This window comes from Aphelocoma coerulescens, chromosome 25 (genome assembly GCF_041296385.1).
Source record: "Aphelocoma coerulescens isolate FSJ_1873_10779 chromosome 25, UR_Acoe_1.0, whole genome shotgun sequence".
Classification (NCBI taxonomy): domain Eukaryota; kingdom Metazoa; phylum Chordata; class Aves; order Passeriformes; family Corvidae; genus Aphelocoma; species Aphelocoma coerulescens.
In genome coordinates this window covers 2,454,805-2,478,114 of record NC_091038.1, presented here as the reverse complement: position 1 = coordinate 2,478,114, position 23,310 = coordinate 2,454,805, and the positions used below count along the sequence as shown (strand labels likewise).

The window sequence follows — 23,310 nt, the reverse complement described above, 5'->3', positions numbered from 1 at the left end:
CCCCAATGTGTCCCCCCATGTCCCCCTCGCTTTGCCTCCCCATGTCCCCCTCGCTTTGCCTCCCCATGTCCCCCTCGCTTTGCCTCCCCATATCCCTCCGTGTCACCCCATATCCCCCCCCGTTCCCCGTCCCCCCTCCGGGTACTACAAATCCCAGCATCCCTCGCTCTCCGCTGCCCCGCTCCGCCATTGGCTGCCTCTGGAAGCGCCCAGCGGCGGCTTCTGATTGGCTGTCGCCGCGGCAACGGGCGGTGGGGGGCGTGGCCGGGGCGGCCCCTCCCGGCGTCGCGGGTTTGTTTGCGGCCGCCCGGCGGCGGCGGCCGGAGCCGAGCGGACCCGAACGGACCCGAACCGAGCCGGAAAGAGCCGGAAGCAGCCGGAAAGAGCCGAGCGCAGCCGAGCGCGGCCGGCCGGGCATGAGGAGCGGCGGGACGCGGAGCCCCCCGCGCCCCCCGCCCGGGGCTGGTGCCCCCGGGGCTGCCCGGCCGAGCCCGCCGGTCCGCGGGCCCCGGTGACGCCGCGGGAGCCGCCGCAGGGGGGGCCTGGGCTATGCGGTGGTGGCTGCGCGCCGCCGTCCTCAGCCTGCTCGCCGGAGCCGGGGGTGAGGGGCCGCCCCGGGGAGCGGGGGGGGGCGGCGGGGCCGGTCTGGCCGGTACCGGGGCGGGGGGCTCGGGGGCGGGGAAAAGGTCCCGGTGCGTTCCGGTGTGTCCCGGCGGGACCGGTCTAGCTGGTGCCGGGTCCCGGGGAGGCGGGAGCAGGCTGGGGACAGCGGGGGCGGGGGGCTCCGGGGGCGGGAGGAAGGTCCCGGTGTGTCCCGGTGTGTCCCGGTGTGCCCCGGTGGGATCGGTCTGGACAGCGCCGGGTCCTGGGGAGGCGGGAGCAGGGGGTTCCGGGGGCAGGGGAAGGGTCCCGCTGTGTCCCGGTGTGTCCCGTGCCGTCCCGCCCCCGTCCCGGTTCATGCCGGTGTGTCCCGTCTCACCCGTGCCCGGGGCCGGTCCCGCAGGCAGCGGCCGGAGCGAGCCCCGGGCCGTGGTGGGGCGCGTCGGGGGCAGCGCGCTGCTGGGCTGCGGGCTCCTGGGCGCACACGAGGCGCGCCCGCCGCTCTACGTGATCGAGTGGGTCCGCTTCGGCTTCGTCCTCCCCATCTTCATCAAGTTCGGGCTCTACTCGCCGCGCGTGGACCCCGAGTACGCGGGTGAGTCGCAGGGATCGGGTGGGCGGGGGGTCCCGGGGGTCCCCATGGGGTGTCCCGCGTCCCCGCTCACTGTAGATGGGCCCCACCGGGTGCTGCTGCTGTTGGACCACCTTAATCCCACTCCCGGGGAAGTGGGGGGCTCTCCCAGGGGTCTCGGGGGGCGGGAGGGGACGGTGAGGGGCCAGGGAGGTTCCTGCAGCAGGTGAATCCCAATCCCCATCCCCAGGGATGGCAGGAGAGATGGGGGTCCCCAGCTGGCAGAGGGGACGCAGATCCCTGCTCAGCCTGGCAGCAGGAGCGATCCCCACAGGGCAAAATGTGGGAGAATCTCCCCAGCCCACCCCCGTGGCCTCTGGCTGTTGGGGCATCTCCCGCAGGGTGGGATGGCCGAGTGCCCGGCACTGCCCTGGCCGTGTCACCCTGGGCCGGTGCCACCGGGGTGCCCCGTGCCGGAGGCTGTGGGCGCTGCCTCGGCCCGTGCGGGTCGCCTGAAGGTTGAGGCTGGGGAGGGGATTTCGGGGGAGCTGCTAATTGGAGCAAAGCTGGGCCGGGGACGGGCTGAGCGTGGGAGGGGGATATTCGCTGCTTTACCGGGTATTTAAAGTGAGTGGTGGCAGAGCCGGCGGAATCGCAGCGCGAGGATCCCTGCGAGCAGGGAGGAGAAGGCCACAGGAGTGTCCCCTGGGCATGGGGAGGGCTGGCAGCCCGTGGGGGATTTGGGCTGAGCCCAACCCCGACGTTCTGTGCCAGCCACACACCGAAATCCCTGATCCGACCCTTCCTCGGGGGACCGGATCATGCCCGGATCAGGACCCAATCCCTGCTGCCAAAATTGTCCCCTGCCTAAAAATCCCCTGGGTAGGGACAGCCGCTCTCCTGCTGCCCCTTCCCTGGCCAAACGGGAGGGCACGGATTTTGGGAGACGCCTGGGGACGCTTTCAGCAGCTCCGACTTGGCTCTGAGGAACCAGCGGTGACAACGAAGCCCCGGGCCAGGACAAGGCACCTGCTCTGCCGGGAGGCCTGGGCTGGGCTCCAGTTACCTGAGCGCCGAGGGGCCCCGGGGCTGCCGCAGCTCCGGTTACCCGGGAAGGAGCTGGCAGCGTCCCGCCCGCAGCCCCCCCTCCCCGTGTCCCCTCGTCCCCGCCGCCAGCGCGGCCCCGGGGGCTGCGGGAGCAGATTGGGATCAGGGCTGGGGGAAGGGGCTGGTGGCTGGAATGAGGGCGAGGTGGGTGGGCAGGGGGGCTGGCGGCCGTCGCCATGGCAGCGGGGCGGCTTGTTTTCCATCCGCCGGGAAGGGATGGGTGCAGGGAAGGGCAGGGCCGGTGGGCGCAGGGCATCGCCAGCCCCCTCTCTCCAGGTGGATCAGATCAGGTGTCACCCAGAGGAGCCACGGCTGTCACCAGTGTCCCTCCTGGGGAGATCTGGGGCGTCCTGGGAACAGGGTGGGCTGCAGCTGCCTCTGTGACAGCGCTTGGGGGATGGGGTCGGCTCTCCCCTGGGTGCCACCGCCACCCACGGTGCCATGGGCCGCTATCGCCTGCCCTGCAGCAGGGTCGGTGGTCTCTGGCCTGGCTCAGGCCCCCCCTCCCCGGCTCTGGCCGCGTGGCGGGGGCTGCAGCCCCCTTTGTGTCCCCCGCACCCCTTTGTGTCCCGCTGAATGTCGGTTGCCAGGCGCGGGGGGATGCTGGGCCACAGGGTTTTGTTTTTGCAGGGCGGTGGAGGAGGAGGAGGGGGCTGGGGCCGGCACGGGGGGATTAGGGAGAGGCTGAGGGGCGTCCCCAGGCCACTCTGATCCCTTCCAAAGGGACCTTTGTTCGGGAGCCGGCTGCTCCCGCCGCGCCTGGGGCTGGGGGCTGGCAGCTGCTGGCAGGGCCGGGCTTCCCAGAGCTTCCCAGAGCTTCCCAGAGCTTCCCAGAGCTGTCCCACTTCCCAGGGCCCGGCGTGGGAGCTGGGTCTGGGGTGAGGGCTGGCGGACCCCTCGTCCCACAGCTGTGAGGTGAAGGCAGAGGGGTGGGAGACAGCTCTGGGCGCTGTGGGAAGGGTTTGCACATGTTTGTGTGCGGGCTTCACACAGCTCGCGGTGGATCCTGTCCCTCAGCCTCGGTGCCCAAACCCGCCTGCCCGGCTCCTGCCACTCCTCCTCCTCCTCATCCTTGTCGGGCTCGTCTGGTGGGACACAGAATCTGGTGGGACACGGAATCCCAATCCTGCTGCCAGCGGTGCCAGCCGGGACTCCTCGGGCACTGCGTGGGGACTGTCTGTGACACCGGGCAGAGCTGGCAGCGGGGCTCCCCAAAACTTCCTGTGTTGGGAACCCATCGGGAACTGCCGGTCCTGGGATGCTGATGGAGCATCGTGGGCTGCTCTGGCACTTCCAGTGCCGGGGCTGTGTCCCTACCGTGGTGTCCCGGGAGCAAGGTCACCTGGCATGGGCCGCGGGTGCCCGGGGTGGGAGTGCCGGGGCAGGGGGTGCCGGGGTGATGGATGCCCGGGGAAGGGAGTGCTCCAGACAGGGGATGCCTGGGGAAGGGGATGCTCAGGACAGTGGATGCCCGGGGAAGGCGGTGCCCGGGACAGGGGGTGCCCGGGATGGTGGGTGCCCAGGCTGGGGGTGCCCAGGTTGGGGGTGTCCGGGACAGGGGGTGCTCGGGCCGGTGGGTGCCGCTGGCCGCGTACCCCGGCCTGGGCTGAGCCAATTGCCCGCTGCACCCTGAGCCGATTATGGCTCTGATAATAGCCCGGGGGATTAACGGGCTGCGCCCGCTCTCGCTTCGGCTCTTATCCCTCTCCTCATCAAAGAGGCCGCGGGGCGTGGGGCTGGCGCGGGGCGAGGACCCCACGGCCTGGGGGAGCCCCGGTCACCGTGTGTCCCCGGGGGGCTGCAGAGCTCGTCCCTGCGAGGCGGGCGGGGGCTCACCGTGACCCCCCCGTGCCGCGGGGAGCGGGGCCGGTGCGGAGGTGCCGGGGCTTAGCAGGGCTCCTAAGGGTGAGAACACCGGGGGGGCTCCCGGGGGGACGCAGCCGTGGGGGAAGGGTCCTTGGGAAGGGGGAAAAGGGGTCGGGGGAGGGCTGCGCAGCTGGAGGGGTGGTGGGACCGGTCCTGCCCGGCCACCGGGAGCGACGCTCGAAGTGCGTGGACCCGCCGTACTGGGGGACCCCGCCGAGGCCACCCTCCACGGGGGCGGGTGACAGAGCCACTGTCGCCTCCTCTCCGTGGCACCGATGTGTGTAGTGCTGGATGTCGCTGCGCCCAACCTCTGGCACCGCCGTTCCCAGCCCGCCGTGGTGCCAGCGTGGGCGGGCACCCCGGGGAGGGGATGGCCCCAGGGAGGGGGTGACTCGGGAGAGGGTGGCCCCGGCGAGGGGGTGGCCCGAGGAGGGCGTGACCCGGGGAGGGGATGGCCCCGGGGGAGGGTGGCCCGGGCGAGGGGGTGGCCGGGGACACGGCCGTCCCTGAGCCGCTGCTGTCGCGCAGGTCGAGTGCGGCTGGAAGAAGGTGCCTCGCTGCGCCTGGACCTGCTCCGCGCCGAGGACCAGGGCTGGTACGAGTGCCGGGTGCTCTTCCTCGACCGGCACAGCACCGACGCCGACTTCCAGAACGGCACCTGGATCCACCTTACCGTCAACGGTACCGGCCCGTCCCAGCCCCACCTGCTCTGCCCACATCTCCCAGGGCTGGCACTGGATCCGCTGGGCTTCCACAACCACTTAAGCCAGCTCTGGGGGTGAGGGTTTGGATGTGGATTTGCCTTCCAGCACCCCCCACCTTCCTGGAGACCCCCCCCGCATTCGTGGAGGTGCGGGACCAGGCCGCGCTGAGCCTCACCTGCAGGGCTGTCGGCAACCCCCAGCCTGTTGTCACCTGGAAGAGGAGTGACCTGCCTGTCCAGAGCGGGGACACGGTGCAGGTGAGGACGACAAACCACCGATCACCCCTGTGTGGGGGTGTGGGCAGAGTCTCGTGCGTGGCTGGAGTGCCCATCCCTGCTGCGGTGGCACCTGCCTGCTGCCACCACCCTGCTCACGGGGCACGTCCCTGTCACTGGGCGGCCGTGCCACAGCTGGTGCCGTTGCAGGTGAGGAACGGGACGCTGAGCATCGCCGCCGTGGAACGCGCCAGCGCGGGCACCTACACGTGCCACGCATCCAGCAAGGAGGGCACTGTCACCCACACCACCCGCGTGCTCGTGCAGGGTAAGGACGGGTGGTCCCCCCCAGCCCTGCCCCATGGGCTGTGGACACGGAGGGAGCCACAGCGTGGTTGGTTTTGGGAGCAGCTGGGGCTGTCCCCTGCCCTCACTGTCCCTCTGCCCTGTACCCCAGGGCCACCCATCATCGTGGTGCCGCCCCAGAACGTCACCGTCAACATCTCCCAAGATGCCTTTCTGGCGTGCCAGGCTGAGGCGTACCCAGGGAACCTCACCTACACCTGGTTCCAGGGCAGCAGCAACGTCTTCCACCTCAGGTACGGCGGGAACGGGGATGGCACTGGGGCTGCTGTGCCCCCCAAACCTGGCCCTGAGTGCCCGGGACGGGCTGGGTGTGTGGTGGGGGCAAATCCATCACCCCAGGGCAGCAGGGACAGTCCCAACTGTGCCACTCACCGCTGTCCCCTCCCCTCCCAGCCACCTCCAGGCTCGTGTCCGCGTCCTGGTGGACGGGAGCCTCCTGCTGCAGCGAACGACCCCGGACGACGCCGGGAAATACACCTGCACCCCCAGCAACGGGCTCTGGAAGCCGCCTTCCGCCTCAGCCTTCATCACAGTGCTCTGTAAGACCCCCCCCCTGCACCCCGGGCCGTGGAGGTCCCTGCTGTGGGGGCTGTGGTGGGAACAGGGGGTGCCCCATGGGGACCCCCGCCCTGTGTGTCCCCACAGACCCAGCGCAGGTGACCACCATGCTCCCGGAGACCCACCTGCCCAAGGGCATGCGGGGCGTGATCCGCTGCCCCTCCCGCGCCAACCCCCCCCTGCTCTCCGTCACCTGGACGAGGGACGGGCGCCCGCTGGAGCTGGACAAGGTACGGCCGCTCCCACCCCCCACCACCCTTCCCACCTTCCCAAATCCCTTCTCCTCAGCCGTTCCCCTCTCCCAGCTCCCCGGCTGGTCCGTGCGGCCCGACGGCTCCATCGTCATCGCGACGGGGAACGACGACGCGCTGGGGCTGTACCGCTGCACGCCCTACAACAGCTACGGCACCGCCGGCGAGTCCCGGCCCACGCGCGTCCTGCTGAAGGTGAGGAGCCCCTCGGGGTCCCCTCCCTGGCTCTGCACGCCCTGCCAAGCCCCCCACGCTGCCCCTCTGCCTTGCAGGACCCTCCCGCCTTCACGGTGCGGCCCAAGGAGGAATATTTCCAGGAGGTGGGCCGGGAGCTGGTGATCCCCTGTGCAGCTTACGGGGATCCCCCCCCCACCATCACCTGGCTGAAGGTAGGGGCTGCTGCTTTGGGGGGCCAGCTGAGCCCCCCCGGGGATAGAGATTGCTTTTGGTCTCCAGGGCACCGTTCCTGGGGCAGCGTCCTTGTCCCTGCATCACTCCTGGGGCCATGTCCCTGTCCCCACGTCACTCCCAAGGCAGTGTCCCCATCCCATCACTCCTGGGGCAATGTCCCTATGAATACTGTGGGGTCCCATCACATGGTTCTTGAAGGGCCTCAGGTCACTGCTTGGTTGGCCTCTAAAAAACCAGCAAAACCCTGCCCCTTGGTTTCCAAATCAGCCCCAGGGTCCCCCCATGTCCCCCTTTTCAAGTGCCCTTGTCCCTGGTGTGGCGGTGTCACCATCCCAGCCCTGCACGGGGGTGGGCTGGTGGTGGCCCCCCTCAGTGTGTCCGTGCCCCGCAGGTGGGCAGCGTGGGGAAGAGCAGTGCCCAGGTGGACAGGAACAGCAGCCTCGTTCTCCGCCCCCTCATCAAGGAGCAGCACGGAGTCTGGGAGTGCACGGCCACCAACCAGGTGGCCAGTGTCACCGCTGCCACCTCTGTCCACGTGCTGGGTGAGCTGCCCATCACTGGTGGGCTGGGGTGGTCCTGGGGTGGGCAATGCAAACCCCACCCTGTGCTGGAAGGAGTGGTCCAAGCCCCCAGCGTGACTCTGCTGCCCGCCAGGTACCAGCCCCCACGCTGTCACCAACGTCTCCGTGCTCCCGCTGCTGCTGGCAGCCAACATCTCCTGGGAGCCGGGCTTTGATGGAGGCTACTTCCAGAGGTTCAGCGTCTGGTACACCCCGCTGTGAGTGCCCACCCACCCTGTTTCCCCCCAAAGGGCCCTCAGCTCTGGGCTCACAGGTCCCTGCTGTCCTCAGGGCGAGGTACCCGCCGCGGGCGCACCACGACTGGGTGTCGCTGTCGGTGCCGGCGGGGGCTCAGCACCTTCTGGTGGAGAACCTGCAGCCGGACACCAGTTACCAGTTCAGCGTCCTGGCCCAGAACAAGCTGGGCAGTGGCCCCTTCAGCCAGATCGTCACCTCCGTGCCCAGGGGTAAGGGGAACTCCCCAAAACACCCCCGGTGCCCCCAGGCACTCGGGAGGTTCCCGTTCCCACCTTGTGCTGGCCTCCGCTTCCTCCCCAGGCTTCCCAGTGACCACAGTGCCTCCGGAGCCGCCGGCCATGACCGTGCACGTCTTCCTGTCCCCACCGCGGGCTCTGACGGCCAACGAGACCGTGCGGGGGGTGCTGCTGCGCTGGGACCCCCCTGCCCACGCCTCGGTGGCCCTGAGCGGGTACGCGCTGGAGCTGCGGCAGGACAAGGGCGGCTGGGAGGTGCTGGAGCGCTCCATCCCTGGCACCAACACCCAGGTGCTGGTGCCAGGGCTCATCAAGGTGAGGTCTGGCTGGCTGCTGGGGTGGGTTAGGGCGTGGTGGCCACTGTGGCTGCATGGCTCACGGCCCCATGTCATGCAGGACGCCTTCTATGAGTTCCGACTGGTGGCCTTGGCTGGCAGCTACATCAGCGACCCCAGCAACACGGTGAACGTCTCCACGGCAGGTGAGGCTGGGCTGCCACCCTGGGGACAGAAGCTGGAGGTGCAAAGCACCCAAATTCCCAATGGAGAACCCCCTTCATGCTGTTCCCACCCCCATGTCCCCACTGGTAAACTGGGGTCAGGGATAGAGCAGGACCCCCAAGGCTAAAGCTGTGGGAACAGCCACGGATCTGCCTTGGCTTCAGCCTCACGGACCAGAGCATCCCCTGTCCTGGTGCCCATGACAGGGGGCACAGGTCCCACCAGGGGCAGAGCAGCCCTGGTGGGACAAGGGCTGAAGCTTTGCTGTGTCCCTGTGGTGCTGGTGACACGCGGCGACACGAGGGGGGCTGTGCCCGCCTGACAGGGTGCCCTGTGTGTGGCAGGGATGGAGGTGTACCCGTCCCGCACGCAGCTGCCGGAGCTGCTGCCGCAGCCGGTGCTGGCGGGGGTCATCGGGGGGATCTGCTTCCTCAGTGTGGCCGTCATCTTCAGCACCATGGCCGCCTGCATCATGAACCGGCGCCGCGCCGCGCGCGTCCGCAAGCGCCGCCAAGGTATGAGCCAGGGAGCAGGAGGGGACAGGGGACAAGGGACAGGGGACAGGCCAGCCTGGGTGGGGCCCGAGTGGGTGCCGCTGTCTCCTCCTCATCACGTTTTGAGTTGCTCGCTGTGTGATCCCCCTGTGTTCTCATGGCCTTCCAGATCCACCACTCGTCTTCTCCCCCAGCAAGAAGCTTCCACCTCCACAGTAAGTCACGCCACGCCATTGCCACACTCCCCTCCCTTCCTGTCCCACTCCTGGCTGTGCCATGTTCCCATCCCTGTCCCTCTCCCTCCATGCCACGCTCCGCCCATCCCACTGCACTCCTCATCATCCCCCTGCCACCGGCTGGGGGCACAGGCACAGCCTGGGGACAGCCGCCCCGTGCTGCCACTGACCAAGGGCATTAGGAGCAGGGCGCTGGGGCCGGGGCTCCCCTCACGTGCTCCCTCCCAGCAGTTTTGGCTGGAGAAAGGATCGAGAAGCACAGGAGCAGGGCAGTGAGGGCCCGGGAGCACGGCTGGGGGTGCTGCAGCTGCTGCCTCTCCCTTGCAGCAATGCTCATGGCCCTGGTAGCCCCGACAGCACGCTGAAGCTGAAGCTGCAGCCATCGCCGTACCGGAGCCTGCACCGGACACTGCTGTGGGGTGAGAAGGCCGGCACCAGCCTGGGGCTGAGCATCGCCGGTGAGCGCTACCCCGGCTACGAGAGCCACGGTCGGGAGCACGTCCCGCTGGAGCGCATCTGCCGCGGCCCCGACGGGCGCTTCGTGGTGGAGACCGACCCGCGGCCAGAGCCGGACCCTCTGCGGGACCCCCCAGAGCCCTACCACCAGCTGCCCACCGAGGAGGACGAGGAAGAGGAGGAAGAGGATGAGCCCGTGTGGCACAGGGGGGTCTCGCTGCGCCCCCAGCCTGCGAGGCAGCTCCGCCGGGGTGCCCGGGCCTCCAGCCACCGCCACGGCCGCTACTTTGGCTACGGCAGCAGCAGCCCCGTGGACGAGGCCGTGGCGTTGAGCATCACCGACGTCAGCCCCGTGGCCTCTGCCGCCGCCGCCACCCTGCCTTACAGCACCGCCCAGGAGCCCCCCGGGCCCTGCCACGGCCCCCCCTGGGACTCGCCGCCCCGCCAGGGCTCCCCCCAGCCGGCCACCGGCCCCTCGGTGTCCCCCAGCCCCCTGGCCGTCAGCGGGATCCTCCAGTACCTCAGCCTGCCCTTCTTCAAGGAGATGTGTGTGGACGGCGACTGGCCCCCCCCAGAGGAGCCGGCGGAGCCCCCCAGTGCCGGCGCCGAGCCGGAGCCCCCCGCCAGCCCCCCGCGCGTGGGGCGGACGCTGTGCCCGGACTGCATTGACACAAGTGCCAACGCCACCTCCCTCCCCGCCACCGCCGCGTTCCTCGAGCCCCCCCGGCTGCCCGTGGGCCCCCCCAAGGCCTCGCTGCCCGGCTCCCCCGCCTGGCCCTGCTCCCCCAGCCCCGGGCCTTCCCCCCAGCCCCCCTCCCATCTCCGGACTGAGGCCCCGGGGCGGCCGCCGGACGCTGCACCCCCGGAGAAGCTCCCGCGGGGCAGCCTGACCAGCCAGAGCAGCGGCCGGGGCAGCGGCTCCTTCCTGCGGCCCCCCTCGCTGGCACCGTCCCTGGGGGGCACCTTCCTGGGCACCCCCCTCGGGGACGGGAGCAGCTGGCACAGCGGGGGCTCGGCAGCTGAGGAGGGACGGGGCAGGACGGATCCTGGCGCTGGGAAGAGGTGAGCCGTGGGCAGGGCGCCGGGATGAGCTCCCGGAGCGTGCGGGGGCAGCTCCGGGCCTGTCCTGGGATGGGGTGTCTTGGCACGGAGCCACCTCCCTGCCTCCCAGCCCTGCAGTGCCCTGGGGACACCGCCCCACTGTCCCTGTCCCAAGGGACCACTCCGGTTCTCCCCCAGCATCCCTGCCCGCTCCCCGCTGTGTCCCCACATCCCTCGGGGTGGTGCCCCTGACGCTCATCCCTGCGATCTGACGCCTTGGGATCTGCCCCTGACACCCATCCCTGGGGACCTGTGGCTTGGGGTCTCTCCTGACGTTCATCCTTGGGGTCTCGTGCCCATCCCTGCGATCTGGCACCTCAGGGTCTGCCCTGATCTCCATCCCTGGGCTCTCACACCCATCCCCGGGGTCTCACGCCCTCGGGGTCTCCCCTGGAGCCCATCCTCGGGGTCTCACGCCCTCGGGCCGTGCCCCTCGCCCCCTCCCCGCAGGAGGAACACCTCGGTGGACGAGAACTACGAGTGGGACGCGGAGTTCGCGCTGGAGTCGGAGCTCCTGGAGGCGCTGCAGCTTTACCGGGGCGCGGCCCCGGCCCGGCCCGGCTCCTCCATCGCGCTGCGGGACCTGCAGCGGCACAGTGAGTGCGGCCCCCCCGCGCCCCCCACCCCCGTGCCCAGGGCCCCGTGGCCGCCCCGGCGGGTGCCGCGGCGGGGCCGGACGCTGCCTGTCTCCCCGCAGAGCTCGGCTCGGCCCCGGTGAGCTCGGTGTCGGCGGAGGCGTTGGGGACGGGGGGTCCCCCGGAGCGCGGCCAAACCCCCCGCCCCGAGGGGCCGGGGGCGCGGCGCCGCAGGGAGGGGGCCCAGCAGCGGCGGCAGCGGGTGGGCGCCCGCGGGTGCTGCTCCGAGCGCTTCGAACTGGCCACGCTGCTCTAGGGACCTCCGGGACCCCCCTGGGACCACCCGGGTCAGGGCTGGAAGGATGGGGCAGGGGAGGTGAATAAAGAGGCGTGAGAGCAGCTCTGGCTCTTGTTGGTGGGGGGCACCCGGCATCCCCAAGGCACGCAGGGTTCTGCCGTCTCCCCCCTCCTCCTAAACGCCCCCTCCTCGTGCTCCCCGAAGGGCCCGTGACGCCCTTCATCCACCCCCACCCATCGCGACCCACCCCCACCACCACCCCATCTCCCTGCATGCCCCTATATCCCATCTCTTCCACTCCATCCTACACCCCCTCCCCCTCCATCTTCTCGGTGTCCCCCTCCCACCTCGTCCCCGTCCCCGTGCCTTGTGCAGGCTCCTCTCCTAGTCTCCCCCCATTCTCCTCTGTCCCCGTCTTCCCCTTTCCCAGACCGCAGCTTCCCATTTCCCCCTCGCATCTTCCCAGCCTTCCCCTATCAATTCCGACCCCCCCGCCATCGCAGTCTCCCCCATCTTCCTGGTACCCCCCCATCTTCCTACTGACCCTCCCTTAGGGTGTCCCCCCATGTTCTGGTACCCCCCATCTTCTCAGTGTCCCCCCTATTGGGGTGTCCCCCTATCTTCCTGGCACCCCTCCCATCTTATCGGTATCCCCCCCACTGGTGTTCTCCCCATCTTATCCGGGTGCCCGCCATTCCTGTCCCCTCTCCGACGTCCCTGTCCCCTCCCGCTTTCCGCAGCCCCCCCCCGCCCCCCCGTTCCGGTGTCCCTCCCCCGGTTCTCCCCCCGCTCGTCCTCCCCCCACCCTCGGGGGGCGGGGCCTGGCGGCGGCCCCGCGCGCGCGGGAGGGGCGGGGCCCGCGCGCCTCGTGCCCTTATATGGGCATTGCTCGGGAGCGCGTCACGGGGGCGGGGCAGGCCATGACGTCACCGGGGGTCGCGCGTGGGCTCCGGCGCGGGTCACGTCGGGTCGCGGACCGCGGGGTCCCGCCGTGGGTCACCCCCCCCCCTCCGTCCCCTCATCGTGTCCCCCTTTGTCCCCCTGCCACTCCCACCCCATGTCCCCCCGTCACGTGCCGTTGTGTCCCCCTGCCGCGTCCGCCTGTCATGTCGCCCTGTGTCCCCATCATGTCCCCCTGCCACGTCCACCCGTCTCCCTGTGTCCCCCATCGCTTCCTCCTGTGCCCCCCTGCCACGCTCATCCCATGTTCCCCTGTGTCCCCATTACTTCCTCCTGTGCCCCCTTGCCATGCTCACTTCATGTCCCCCCGTATTCCCCCATGTCCCGCTGCCACGCCCACCCGGTCCCCCCGTGTTCCCATCACGTTCCCCACCACGTCCACCCATGTTCCCGTATCACGACCCCCTGCCACACCCACCCCATGTCACCCACGTCTCCCCGTCATGTCCCTTTGTCACGTCCACCCCGTCCCTTGGTGTCCCCCATCATGTCCCCCTGTGTCCCCCCTACCACTCCCACTTCATGCCCACCCCATGTCCCCATCACATCCTCCTGCTATGCCCACCCCATCTCCCCCCATCAGGTCCCCTTTGTTCCTCTGCCACACCCACTCCTGTGCCCCCATGTCCCCCCATCGTGTCCCCCTGTAATGTCCACCCCGTGTCCCCCTGCCTGTCACCCATTGTCTCCTGGCCCTGCCCCACATCACACCATGCCCCCTGCTCTGCCCTTGTGTCCCTCATCCTGCCCTATATCCCTGAGTTTGTCCCCAAGGTCCCCTCCCCACTGTGTCTGCTGTATCAGCCCCCCCTGTGTCCTTTGGGGGTCCTGCCTGGGACCCCCACATTGTCCGCACCTGTGTCCCCCGAGAACAGTGCCCTGTGACACCCCCTCACCTCCATATGGTTGCCAGCCTTGTCCCCCTGACTCATGCCCTGTGCCACCCCTGGGGGTCCTGTCCCCAAATCACCCCCTGTGTCCCCTGGCTGAGTCCTTCCAGGATCCTGCCCCAGTGTCACTGTTCCTGTCACCCGGGTCCCTTGGGACCTTCCCCCTCCTGCTTCCCCCTTCTGTGGGTCCTGTCCCCTGTGTCACCTCTGAATCTCCCGCTTTGTCACCCCAGGTCCTGCCACTGTGCCACCCCCCTCCTGGCACCCCTAACCCTGTCCCTGTTCCTGCACCTCTCTGTCACCCCCTGACCTTGTTCCCCCCATGTCACTCCTGTCCCACTGGTCACCCCAACGTGCCACTCCCTGCCCTGGTCCCCTCCTCCATGTGTCCCCCACCCATGTCACCAAAGCCACAGGAAACACCACCCAAAATCCCCAGGGGACACCCACAACCCTTGAAGGGTTAAAGTGACAACACACACCCCACCCTGTGGCACCCATAGGTGCAGGAGGGGTTCAGGGAGGGTAAGGGGACACTTCTGGGCTGGTCCACAGCATGATGGTGCCATCACGTCTGAGCTCCGGTGGCACCACAGCCGAGCTCCGGTGGCACCTCGGCTGGGCTTGAGCCAGCGGGTGCTGATTTGGGTGCTGAGGGGTGGGTGGGGTGACGGGGATGCTGCAGCAGTGGCCCTGCCACCGGTTCTGGAGGCGGCCGGTGGCCTTGAGCCGAGGTTTTGTTTGTTGTTTTGGTCGTGCTTCCCATGGAGACGGGACTTGTGCAAACGCCATCAACTCTCCCGGCGCCACCAGGGACACTGCGGGTGCTGGGGAGGCCACGTCCTCCCCCCGACCCTGAGCTGTCCCCCTGCCACCAGAGTCAGGCCCTGGTTGTCCCCATCATCGTCACAACAGGGCCCTGGCACCCACCACGTGCCAGTGTGAGCATTCTGTCCCCTGGGCATTGTCCCCATCACAGCCTGGTGCCTTACTGCCACCATGCCAGGTTTTGTCACCACAATCACTGTCCCCACCAAAATCCTCAGGGGGGTTATGGCCAGCCTGTTCCCATCATGGTCACTCTGTCCCTGCTACTGCAGCCACACTGTCCCTACCAAAGCCACTCTCTCCCCATGCGGCCCCTGTGTCCCCCTGCTACCATGGCCCCCCTGTCCCCACGGCCCCCCTGTCTCCACTGCAGCCATTCAGGCCCCACCCCAACCATCCCACCACAGCCACGCTCTCCCCACACAGCCCCGTGTCTGCCTGTCACCATGGCCACTGTGACCCCACAACAGCCACCCCATCCTCACCTCAGCCACCACAGCCACCCTGTGTGACACTGTCACCACAGTCACCCTGTGCTCGCCTCAGTCACCACAGCCACCCTGTCCCCACACAGTCCCCGTGTCCCCCTGCCACCCCAGTCACTCTGTCCTTTCCACAATCCACTATGGTCAGCCAGTCCCCACCACAGCCACCCCATCCTTACCTTGGCCACCAGAGTCACCCTGTCCCCACGCAGCCCCTGTATCCCCCTGTGTCCCCCTGCCACCACAGCTGCCTTGTTCTCACACAGCTGCTGTCCCTCTGCCATCACAGCCCCCCTGTACCCACCACAGCCACACTGTCCCTCCCACAACCCCTGTATCCCCCCTGTGGCCACCCTGTCCCCACCGTGGCCATTCTGTCCCCACCATGACTACCCTGTTCCCAGCACGGCCACCACAGCCAGTCTGTCCCCACACAGCCACTGTATCCCGCTGCCACCATGGACACCCTCTCCCCACCATAACTGCTGTGTCCCCACCACGACCGCCTCATCTTCACCTCAGCCACGCTGTCCCCACACAATCCCTTTGTCCACTTGCCACCATGGCTACCCTGTCTTCATCTTGGCCACCACAGCTACTCTGTCCCCACCATGACCGCCTTGTCCCCACCGCAGCCACTCTGTCCCCACGCAAGCCCCCATGTTCCCCTGCCCCCCCGTGTCCTCCTCCCGGGGCGGGGCTGCCCCGGGGCGCGGTGGCGGCTCGGTCCCAGCCCTGGCCGCGGCCCCGGCGGATCCCGCCCTGGGGGCGGGCGGTGCCGGGCGGTCCCGGGCGGTCCCGGGCCGCCCCCGGCCGCGGTGACATCAGCCGTGAAAAGGGCGCGGGCGGCGGCATCCGGCACTGCCGCCCCGGGAGAGCGGGACCGGCGCCGCAGGTAGGGAGGGGCTGGCACCGGACACCGGGCGCAGGTGGGCACGTGATGAACCGGGATGGCACAGGGCACCGGGAGCGACACGGGCACCGGGACGGAGATGCGGACCGGGACAGCGACAGGGGCGGAGATGGGGACCGGCTCGGGACGGGCAACTCAGCCCCCGGGGCACGCTCGGTGTCCCCCGGGGTGTCCCCCCGCCTGCCCCGGTAGCGGCTGCGGCCGGACCGCGCCCGCGGAGCCGCCGGGACACGCGGCCGCGCCCGGGAAACGGGACCGGGGTGCGGCTTCCGGCCCCGCGGCGGAGGGAGCCCCGGGGCGCGCCCGCAGGGCTGGCTCCGGTCCCCTCCCCACCGGCCCCGGGGTGGCCGTGTCCCCGCCGGGTCCCCTCCCCGCTGGCCCCGGGGAGCTCTGGGGACCCCAGGGTGGCCGTGCCCTGGGCATAGCCCCTCCCTGCTGTTCCCGGGGTGTGTCGCGAGTCCCCAGGGTGGCCCTGTGCTGGCTGGGGTCCCCTGCCTGATGGCACTGGGGGGTCTCGGGGGTCTCCAGGGTGGCTCGGTCCCAGCGCGGCTGGGTACAGCCCCCTCCCTGCCAGCCGTAGGAGAGAGCTCAGGGGTGCTCAGGCTGTCTCTGGGAACCCCCGGGTGGCTGCCCCGGAACTGCGACCCCCGCTGCCCCCACGATAGCCGGAGGGTCCCTAGGCCCGGCCAGGCTGGGCGCAGTCCCCTCCCGCGGGGTCCGGAGGTCGCCGGGGCAGCAGGGCTGGGTCCGGGTGTGTCACCCTCCCGGCTGGGCAAGCCCCGGCTGGGTCGGGAAATGATCCCAGTTCCAGCTGCTCTTTGTTTCCCAAGCGTTGGCCCCCGGCCGGGCGCTCCCCACGCCACTCCTCGAAAGGTCCTCATGCCCCAGGCCTCGCCCCGGAGACCCCCACTGTGCCCAAGGCTTTGGATCTAGGGAGACACCCGGGCGGGGTTGTTTTTCCTCCTATCCCTAAGAGTGGCTGCTCCTGGTGACAGGACCCCCGAGCCTGAAGCCAGGTGTGTGACAGGGGTGAGCTCTGCCCTGAGCTGAGCCTGGCACTCCCGGCTGTGGGCTGGGCAGACCCCGGGCAGCAGCTGCCACATGATCGCAGCTGGGATAGGGACACCGGGGCAGGCAGGGCCACCAGCACGTGCTCCAGCTTCTGAGTGCCCCCAAATGCCAGGGGGGCAGGACGAAGCATGGGGGCGATGCACAAGTGGGCAGCCCCATGTGCCCACCACGACACTGGTGGGCAGAGGGGACACAGAGACTCCGGGAGCTTGGGACACCCCAGCTGTACAGGCAGGGCCGCTCTGCGCACAGTCCTGTTGGCACAACCTCCATTATCTCCAGCATGTGTGGCACCGCTCCAGTGGCACCTTGGCGCAGGCAGAACCTGGCCAGGGGTGAGGTCCGGCTGCCCCACCGGGGTGGGGACACTGCCGCCATCGGCCCGGGCCCCCGCGCTCCTACGCCAGTCCCGGATCTGGCTCCAGGCCCGAGCAAACGGGCGAGCTCTGCAAACAAGCTCCGACCGGCCCCCGGCGCCTGCCAAGTCCGTGCGCGGCGGCGGGGCCGAGCCGCAGGATGGAGATGCTCTGAGTGGAGGCCGGTCGGGCACAGGGGGGTTGCATCGCTGCCCACCCTGCCTGGGGAGCAGTTACCCCTTGGGTGGGCATAGACCCAGTGCCCACTCCTGGCCAGCTGGGCAGGAAGAGGGCAGAGCCGGGGCAGCGCCTGGCACGGGTGATAAGGCTCTGCACCGGACATCTAGGCAGGATGGGGCTCTGCCACACCGAGGTCACGGGGCCCACTCCGTCCCATTTTGGGTGCCTCAGTGGCACCAGAGCCACTGACAGGGTCCTGTCTCTGCAGACCCCCCTGCCGTCAGCATGGCAAACCGGGGCCCGTCGTATGGGCTGAGCCGGGAGGTGCAGCAGAAGATTGACCGGCAGTATGACCCCGAGCTGGAGCAGGTGCTGGTGCGCTGGATCCTGGCACAGTGTGGTGGCGACGGCGGCAGCGCGGTGGCACAGCCAGCACCTGGCAGGGACGGCTTCCAGCAGTGGCTGAAGGATGGCACAGTGAGTACCCCTGGGGCCAGCCGGGGTAGGGGTGACCGCGCCACACATCTGACCCCTGTCCCTGCCTGCAGGTGCTGTGCCGGCTCATCAACAGCCTCCACCCGCGGGGACAAGCGCCCGTGGCGAAAATCCAGGCATCGGCCATGGCCTTCAAGCAGATGGAGCAGATCTCACAGTTCCTGCAGGCGGCCGAGCGCTACGGCATCGCGGCCACCGACATCTTCCAGACTGTGGATCTCTGGGAAGGTGAGTGACCTGGTGGCCATGGGTGGGGACACAACAGGGACAGGGACTGGGACAAAGCTGAGCCTGCTGTGGGTCTTCCAGGGAAGAACATGGCGTGCGTGCAGAGGACCCTGATGAACCTGGGCAGCCTGGCCGTGGCCAAGGGCGATGGGCTCTTCGTGGGAGACCCCAACTGGTTCCCCAAGTAGGTGGGGGGTTCTGGAGGGGGAGGAGGCTGAGCTGTGGGGTGCTGTGGGGATGCTGACACACCCTGTGCCCACAGGAAGTCACAGGAGAACCGGCGTGTCTTCTCCGAGGACAAGCTGAAGGAGGGGCAGAGCGTCATCGGGCTGCAGATGGGCACCAACCGGGGCGCCTCGCAGGCCGGCATGACGGGCTACGGGATGCCCCGCCAGATCCTCTGAGTCCTCCCGGGCCCCCCAGGCCTCTGCCTGCCAGGGGCCCCCCCCAGACTGCCTTAACCCCCGCCGTGGACCAGCCGGGTGCCCCCCGGCCCGGGCAGATGCCCCCCCGCCAGTTTTGTCAGGACCAAAGTAATTTTTTATTATTATTATTTGGCTGGGTGGGGGCGGCGCTGCTGCGCCCACCCCCCCCTTCCCGCAGTGCCTTTGGGGGCTGCTGCAGGGCCCCCCCAGTGTGTTGGGGACCAATCCCTGTACCCCAATAAACGGCTCCTCTTCTTTCCAGGCCTGGATGGTCGTGATTTGGGGTTGGGGGAGGGCGGGGGGGCTCCTGCCGGGGTACAAGGGGGGATCCTGGGGTGGAGGGGTGGGACTCCGGTCTGGGGTCGCAGGGACCCCACGGCCTCGGCGGCAACAGCCACGTGGAGGGGCGGGGCCACGGCCCAGGGGCGTGGCTTGGGGCGTGGTCAGGAGGGACCGGGCAGGGCAAGCGCAAAGGGGGCTGAGAGGGGCGGGGCAATGAGGGGGCGGGGCAACGAGAGGGGCGGGGTTAAGAGGCAGAGGGGTGTGGCTTGAAAGGGCGGGACAATGAGGGGGGGCAGGGTTGGGAGGGGAGGGGTGGGGGCGTCACTGGTGACTCTCCGACGACCCCCAGGGAGGGGGGGTCGCCTGTGTCGTGTTCATGTAGGGGCACTTTAAAGAGGTCGGTGCAAGGGGGACACCGCAGGGGACAAGGGTGAGCACACCGGGTGACAGAGCTCCGCCAAGCCCCGCCTCTTTCAGCCTAGGCCCCGCCCCTCGCCCCTGAGGCACCACCCCCAATTCTCCGCCCCGGCCACTTCCAGGAAGCCCTGCGAGCTGTTGGGGCGTTGCCATGGCAACAGAGAGTCGTTCCCCCCCCCCCCCCATCGCGACAGGGCGGTCAGACGCTGTCGCAGTCGGTAACACCACTTTGGGACGGTCGGCTCCAGGACGACAGGACAGCACCGACAGCGCGATGGCAGCCGCGACTGCCGGCACTGGATCCCGGTCCCTCCGTGCCGGGGGCTCCTCCCGGCGGTCCCTCCTCGCCCGCCGTCTGCAGCTTTCCCCGCCGGGATTCCAGTCCGTCCGTCCCGATGTCTCCCCCCTGGGCTCCCGGGCTCCCCAGCTCCCCCACACCCCGCGGAATGTCCATCTCCTTCCTCTGACCCCCGGCCCCTCTGTCCCCTCCGGGCGTGCCCCCCCGACAGCGCCGCGGCCGATCCGGGCAGAGTTCCCAGAGCTCCCACCGGGATCAGTCGGTGTCCGGGGAACGCCAGGTGGGGGGTTCGGATCCCTCAGACTTTTCTTTTCTGCAGGTCACGGGCTCCAGCAACCCCATCGTGATCTCTCAGGATGTGCCAAAACATCCTCGAGACCGGCCCTCCCTCAAGCCCAAGCTCAAGACCATCCGAATCATCACCAAGGACCTAATCCGGGACCTCATGTAAGGATTTGATCAAGCCCTGAGAGGTTCTTGGGGCCCGGTGGGTGTCACTGCACCATCCCAAAATCTCGGGGGAGCAGGATTGGCAGTGTGCCCTGGCCACCCCCGGGGATCCTGCCCCCCTGCATCCCAGCCTGGTGCCATTTTCACCACACTTTCCCTTCCTGCCTCCGCCCACACCGGGACAGCCGGGTTCCCACGGCTTCCCCAGCGCTTCCCGCATTGCTCTGGGCTGATTTGGTGGCCGAGTGGGCAGCTCAGGCAGCTCAGGGAACACAGGGAGCTGTTGGGGTCTCCGTGCCCCTGACCACTCTCCCTGTGCCCCCCAGCATTCCCCAGGAGAAGCCCCAACCGTGTCTCATCATTGGGAAAAAGGAATATGAGAAGATCAAGGAATCAGCTCAATCCCCAACCGAGGAGGAGCGTTGGGACAGGCTGAAGACCCTGAAAGCCAGACAGGACGCTGCTTTCGTAGGCATCTCCCCTCCTGCTCCCCCTTTTCCTGCTCCCTGGCTGACCTCGAGGGGTAGTGGCTTCACCAAGGAAGTCCCCCCTCTGTCCCTCATGTTTTGGGGCACAGGGGAAGCTGCAGGGCTCGGGGCTCCACTGAGAGCTGGGCAGCATCCCGGGAATTGTCCCCAGCGCTCCCAGCCTTTCAAGGGCACAGAGTGCCTGCCCAGAGGTGTGGGAAGGGGTGCCCATGGCTGTGCCAGGGCCCCAGGAGCTTGTCATGTCCCCGCTCCATGCCGGGAATGCGGCACCTGAAGTGTGGCCCCAGGAGCCCTCAGGAAGGTGCCCGGGACTGGGCAGCACTCCCTGTGCCCGCAGGAAACCCTGAAAAAGGCCCAGAGCGAGGAGCTGAGAAAGGCAGAACTGCAGAATGAGAGGGAGCATCTGAGTGACCTGGAGGAGGAGAAGGAGCAGCAGGAAAGGCAGAAGCTGCTGCAGCGGGCGATGAGGATGAGGCTGGAGCAGGAGGAAGAGATGCGGGAACTGACCTCGGTAGGGCCAGCGCTCCCCGCTGTCACCGGGCACAGCCTGAGCCCCCCTGCTCCTCGCGCTCCCAGGCTCCTGTTCTGCTTCCCTTGCCCTCCCTACTGCCTGTGTCCCAGGGCGGCTCAGAGCCACAGACACCTCTTGTCCCCACAGCTCTTCCTCAATTCCAAGTGCAACATGATCCGGGACAAGCAAATCCTGGAGAAGCGGATGATCCGCAAGGAACTGGCGGAGGAGGAGAAGCGCCTGGACAAGATGATGGAAATGGAGTGGGAGAAGGGCGTGGCGGTCCAGGAGGAGCTGGAGCGCCAGAGGAAGCAGGAGATGATGAGGTGGGCAGAAGCTGCCTCTTCCCCATGGAGGCATCTGGCCCATTCCACCACACCAGCCCTGTCCATGCCAGCATTCCCACCATGGGGAGCAGGACACAGCTGGAGGGAACCCTTCCGCTCTCGTGTTCCCAGAGCCAGGCAGGACCTTGTGAAGCAGATGGAGCAGAACGCAGAGAAGCGGGCGCTGAGAGATGAGGAGAAATACCAGGAGGGCCAGAAGCTGCTGGAGTGCCTGGAGCAGATGAAGAGGGAGGATCGGAAGGTGGGAGCAGGGAACGGGGTGCAGGGAGGTTTCCACCTGGCTGGAAGGGGATTGGCAGTGCTGGGTCAGCCACGCTCGGGGAGTGGGGACAGCAGCCAGCAGGATCAGAGCTCTGGTCCCTTGGGGACATTGTGGCATCCCCGAGAGGGGACCCAAAGCCTCCCTGCCCTGAGTGAGGAGGAGGAGGGAGCAGTGTCTTCCAGCCCTGCATGGTGTTTCCAGGCCTGGGAGCAGAAGCAGGAGCGACATAGGCAAATCCATGCCGAAATTCAGTATTTCAACGTGGAGAGCCAGCGGCTGAAGGATGAGCAGCGGGAGCGGGAGAGGCTGGAGGATGAGCGGGTGCTGGAGCAGCAGCGGCAGAAGGCTGTAAGAGCAGTGGGTGGGGGGCTCCTGGTGGGCTGAGCAGGGGCTGTGGGAGCCGCACTGAGGCTCTGTCCCACCCCGGGGCTCTGTCCCACACTCCGGGGCTCTGTCCTCCATCCCGGAGGTCTGTCCCCCATCCCGGGGCTCTGTCCCACACCCTGGGAATCTGTCCCCCTCCCGGGGCTCTGCCCCACACCCCAGGTCTCTGTCCCACTCTGGGGCTCTGTCCCCCACCCCGGGGCTCTGTCCCGACCCTGGGGCTCTGTCCCCCATCCCGGGGCTCTGTCCCACATCCCGAGGCTCTGTCCCACACCCCGGGGCTCTGTCCCCCATCCCGGGGCTCTGTCCCCCACCTCGGGGCTCTGTCCCACACTCCGGGGCTCTGTCCCCCATCCCAGGTCTCTGTCCCCCATCCCGGGCCTCTGTCCCCCAACCCGGGGCTGTGTCCCCCAACCCGGGGCTCTCTCCCACTCTGGGGCTCTGTCCCCCCCAGGAGCGCGAGGCCGCCTTGGAGGCGGAGCAGGAACAACTGCGCCTGGAGAAGGAGAAGGAGCTGGCCCGGCTCAGAGCCGCGCAGGAGCGGGCCCGGGACTGGCAGGCAGAGCGGGTGAGTGGCCCGGGCACAGGTGACACGCTCTCCTGCTACCGTCCCTGTCCCCAGCCCGGCAAAGGGGCAGCGCCCCTGCATGTGGGGGGTCTGCAGGACCAGCCCCTGGAGCCAGGGCATGTCCTGGAGCGCTGCCAGCTGAGCCAAAGCCACGGCCAAGGGCTTCCATAGCCGCCCCCAGAGGGAAGCCCAGCACTGTCCCCTATGTGGGCAGGATGCTCTGATGGCCAAGAGGAACCAAGAAGCCGCAGACCGGGAATGGCGGCGGCAGGAGCTGGAGAATGCGCGGAAGAAGGTGGAGCTGGAGCAGCAGCTGAGGCGGGACCGGCTGGAGCAGGTGGCCCAGAAGGAACAGTACCTGGCCATGCAGGTGGAGCAGGACCGCCAGGAGTTCCAGAGGGTGCTCAGGTGAGGCACACGGGGCCGAGGGATGGCTGAGGTGGTGGCCAGGGGGCTCCTAGTGCCAGCTGGTGGCTCTGGGGACTCCAGTGCCAGCCCAGGTGCTGTGCCAGGTGTGGGGGTTGTGGCGGGGTCCCTGAGCCAGCCCGGCTCTCCCGCAGGGCCCATCAGGAGCAGCTGGAGCGGGAGAAGCTGCAGCGGGAACAGAGGGAGCTCCAGCAGCGCGCCCATGCCGAAGATCTGCGGCGGCAGATCCAGGAGCTCCGGCAGCAGCGGGAGCGGGAGCGGGCGGCCTTCATTGAGGAGGGCCGGCAGCAGGAGCAGGAGGTCCGGCAGCGCAACCGGCGCCTCGCCCAGCTCGGGCAGCAGAAGCTGCAGGAGTTCAGGTCAGGGACTGCCCGTGCTGCTTCCCTGGGCTCCCCAAATCCTTCCTGGTGTCCCAGCCTGGGCCACCTCCCAGCTCCCTCTGCATCCTCAGCAAACGGGACCTGCTGCAGGGCCACGGTCCCAGAGCCATGGGGAACCTGAGGGATTCTTTCCTCTGCAGAGCCACTGGAATGCCCGACAAGTACTGTGCCCAGGTGGAGCGCAAAGCCCAGAGACGAGCCAACGCAGCCCTCTCCTAGGCCCAGCCCCAAGAGGGACCAGCTGGGATTCCCCACGGATTTGAGGCTCAGTTTCCATTGTCCTCCTGGGTTATGAGGTGGGCT

At 68.8% G+C, this 23,310-nt stretch overlaps 2 protein-coding genes across 2 annotated transcripts; both read left to right on the top strand.

Annotated features, from left to right (window-relative positions):
* Window positions 1–531: 531 nt before the first annotated feature.
* IGSF9 (immunoglobulin superfamily member 9) lies at window positions 532–18,455 on the top strand. Its single transcript, XM_068995084.1, has 27 exons — window positions 532–601; window positions 1,004–1,195; window positions 4,673–4,825; window positions 4,954–5,105; window positions 5,274–5,391; window positions 5,521–5,662; window positions 5,823–5,968; window positions 6,075–6,217; window positions 6,293–6,433; window positions 6,511–6,627; window positions 7,041–7,191; window positions 7,304–7,427; window positions 7,501–7,676; window positions 7,768–8,018; window positions 8,100–8,184; window positions 8,548–8,718; window positions 8,867–8,912; window positions 9,261–10,451; window positions 10,941–11,086; window positions 11,188–11,374; window positions 14,793–14,860; window positions 15,162–15,627; window positions 16,936–16,994; window positions 17,315–17,523; window positions 17,595–17,769; window positions 17,851–17,953; window positions 18,032–18,455. The coding sequence occupies exons 1-27, from the start codon at window positions 550–552 to the stop codon at window positions 18,171–18,173; spliced, it is 5,106 nt and encodes a 1,701-aa protein (XP_068851185.1). The 5' UTR covers window positions 532–549; the 3' UTR covers window positions 18,174–18,455.
* Window positions 18,456–19,167: 712 nt separating this feature from the next.
* Window positions 19,168–23,310, top strand: LOC138098520 (cilia- and flagella-associated protein 45-like). Its single transcript, XM_068995092.1, is given in 11 exon segments — window positions 19,168–19,488; window positions 19,490–19,638; window positions 19,968–20,109; window positions 20,467–20,640; window positions 20,788–20,966; window positions 21,099–21,228; window positions 21,451–21,597; window positions 22,088–22,201; window positions 22,416–22,609; window positions 22,762–22,986; window positions 23,148–23,310. Coding segments are annotated over 11 exon segments (1,854 nt in total). The 3' UTR covers window positions 23,227–23,310.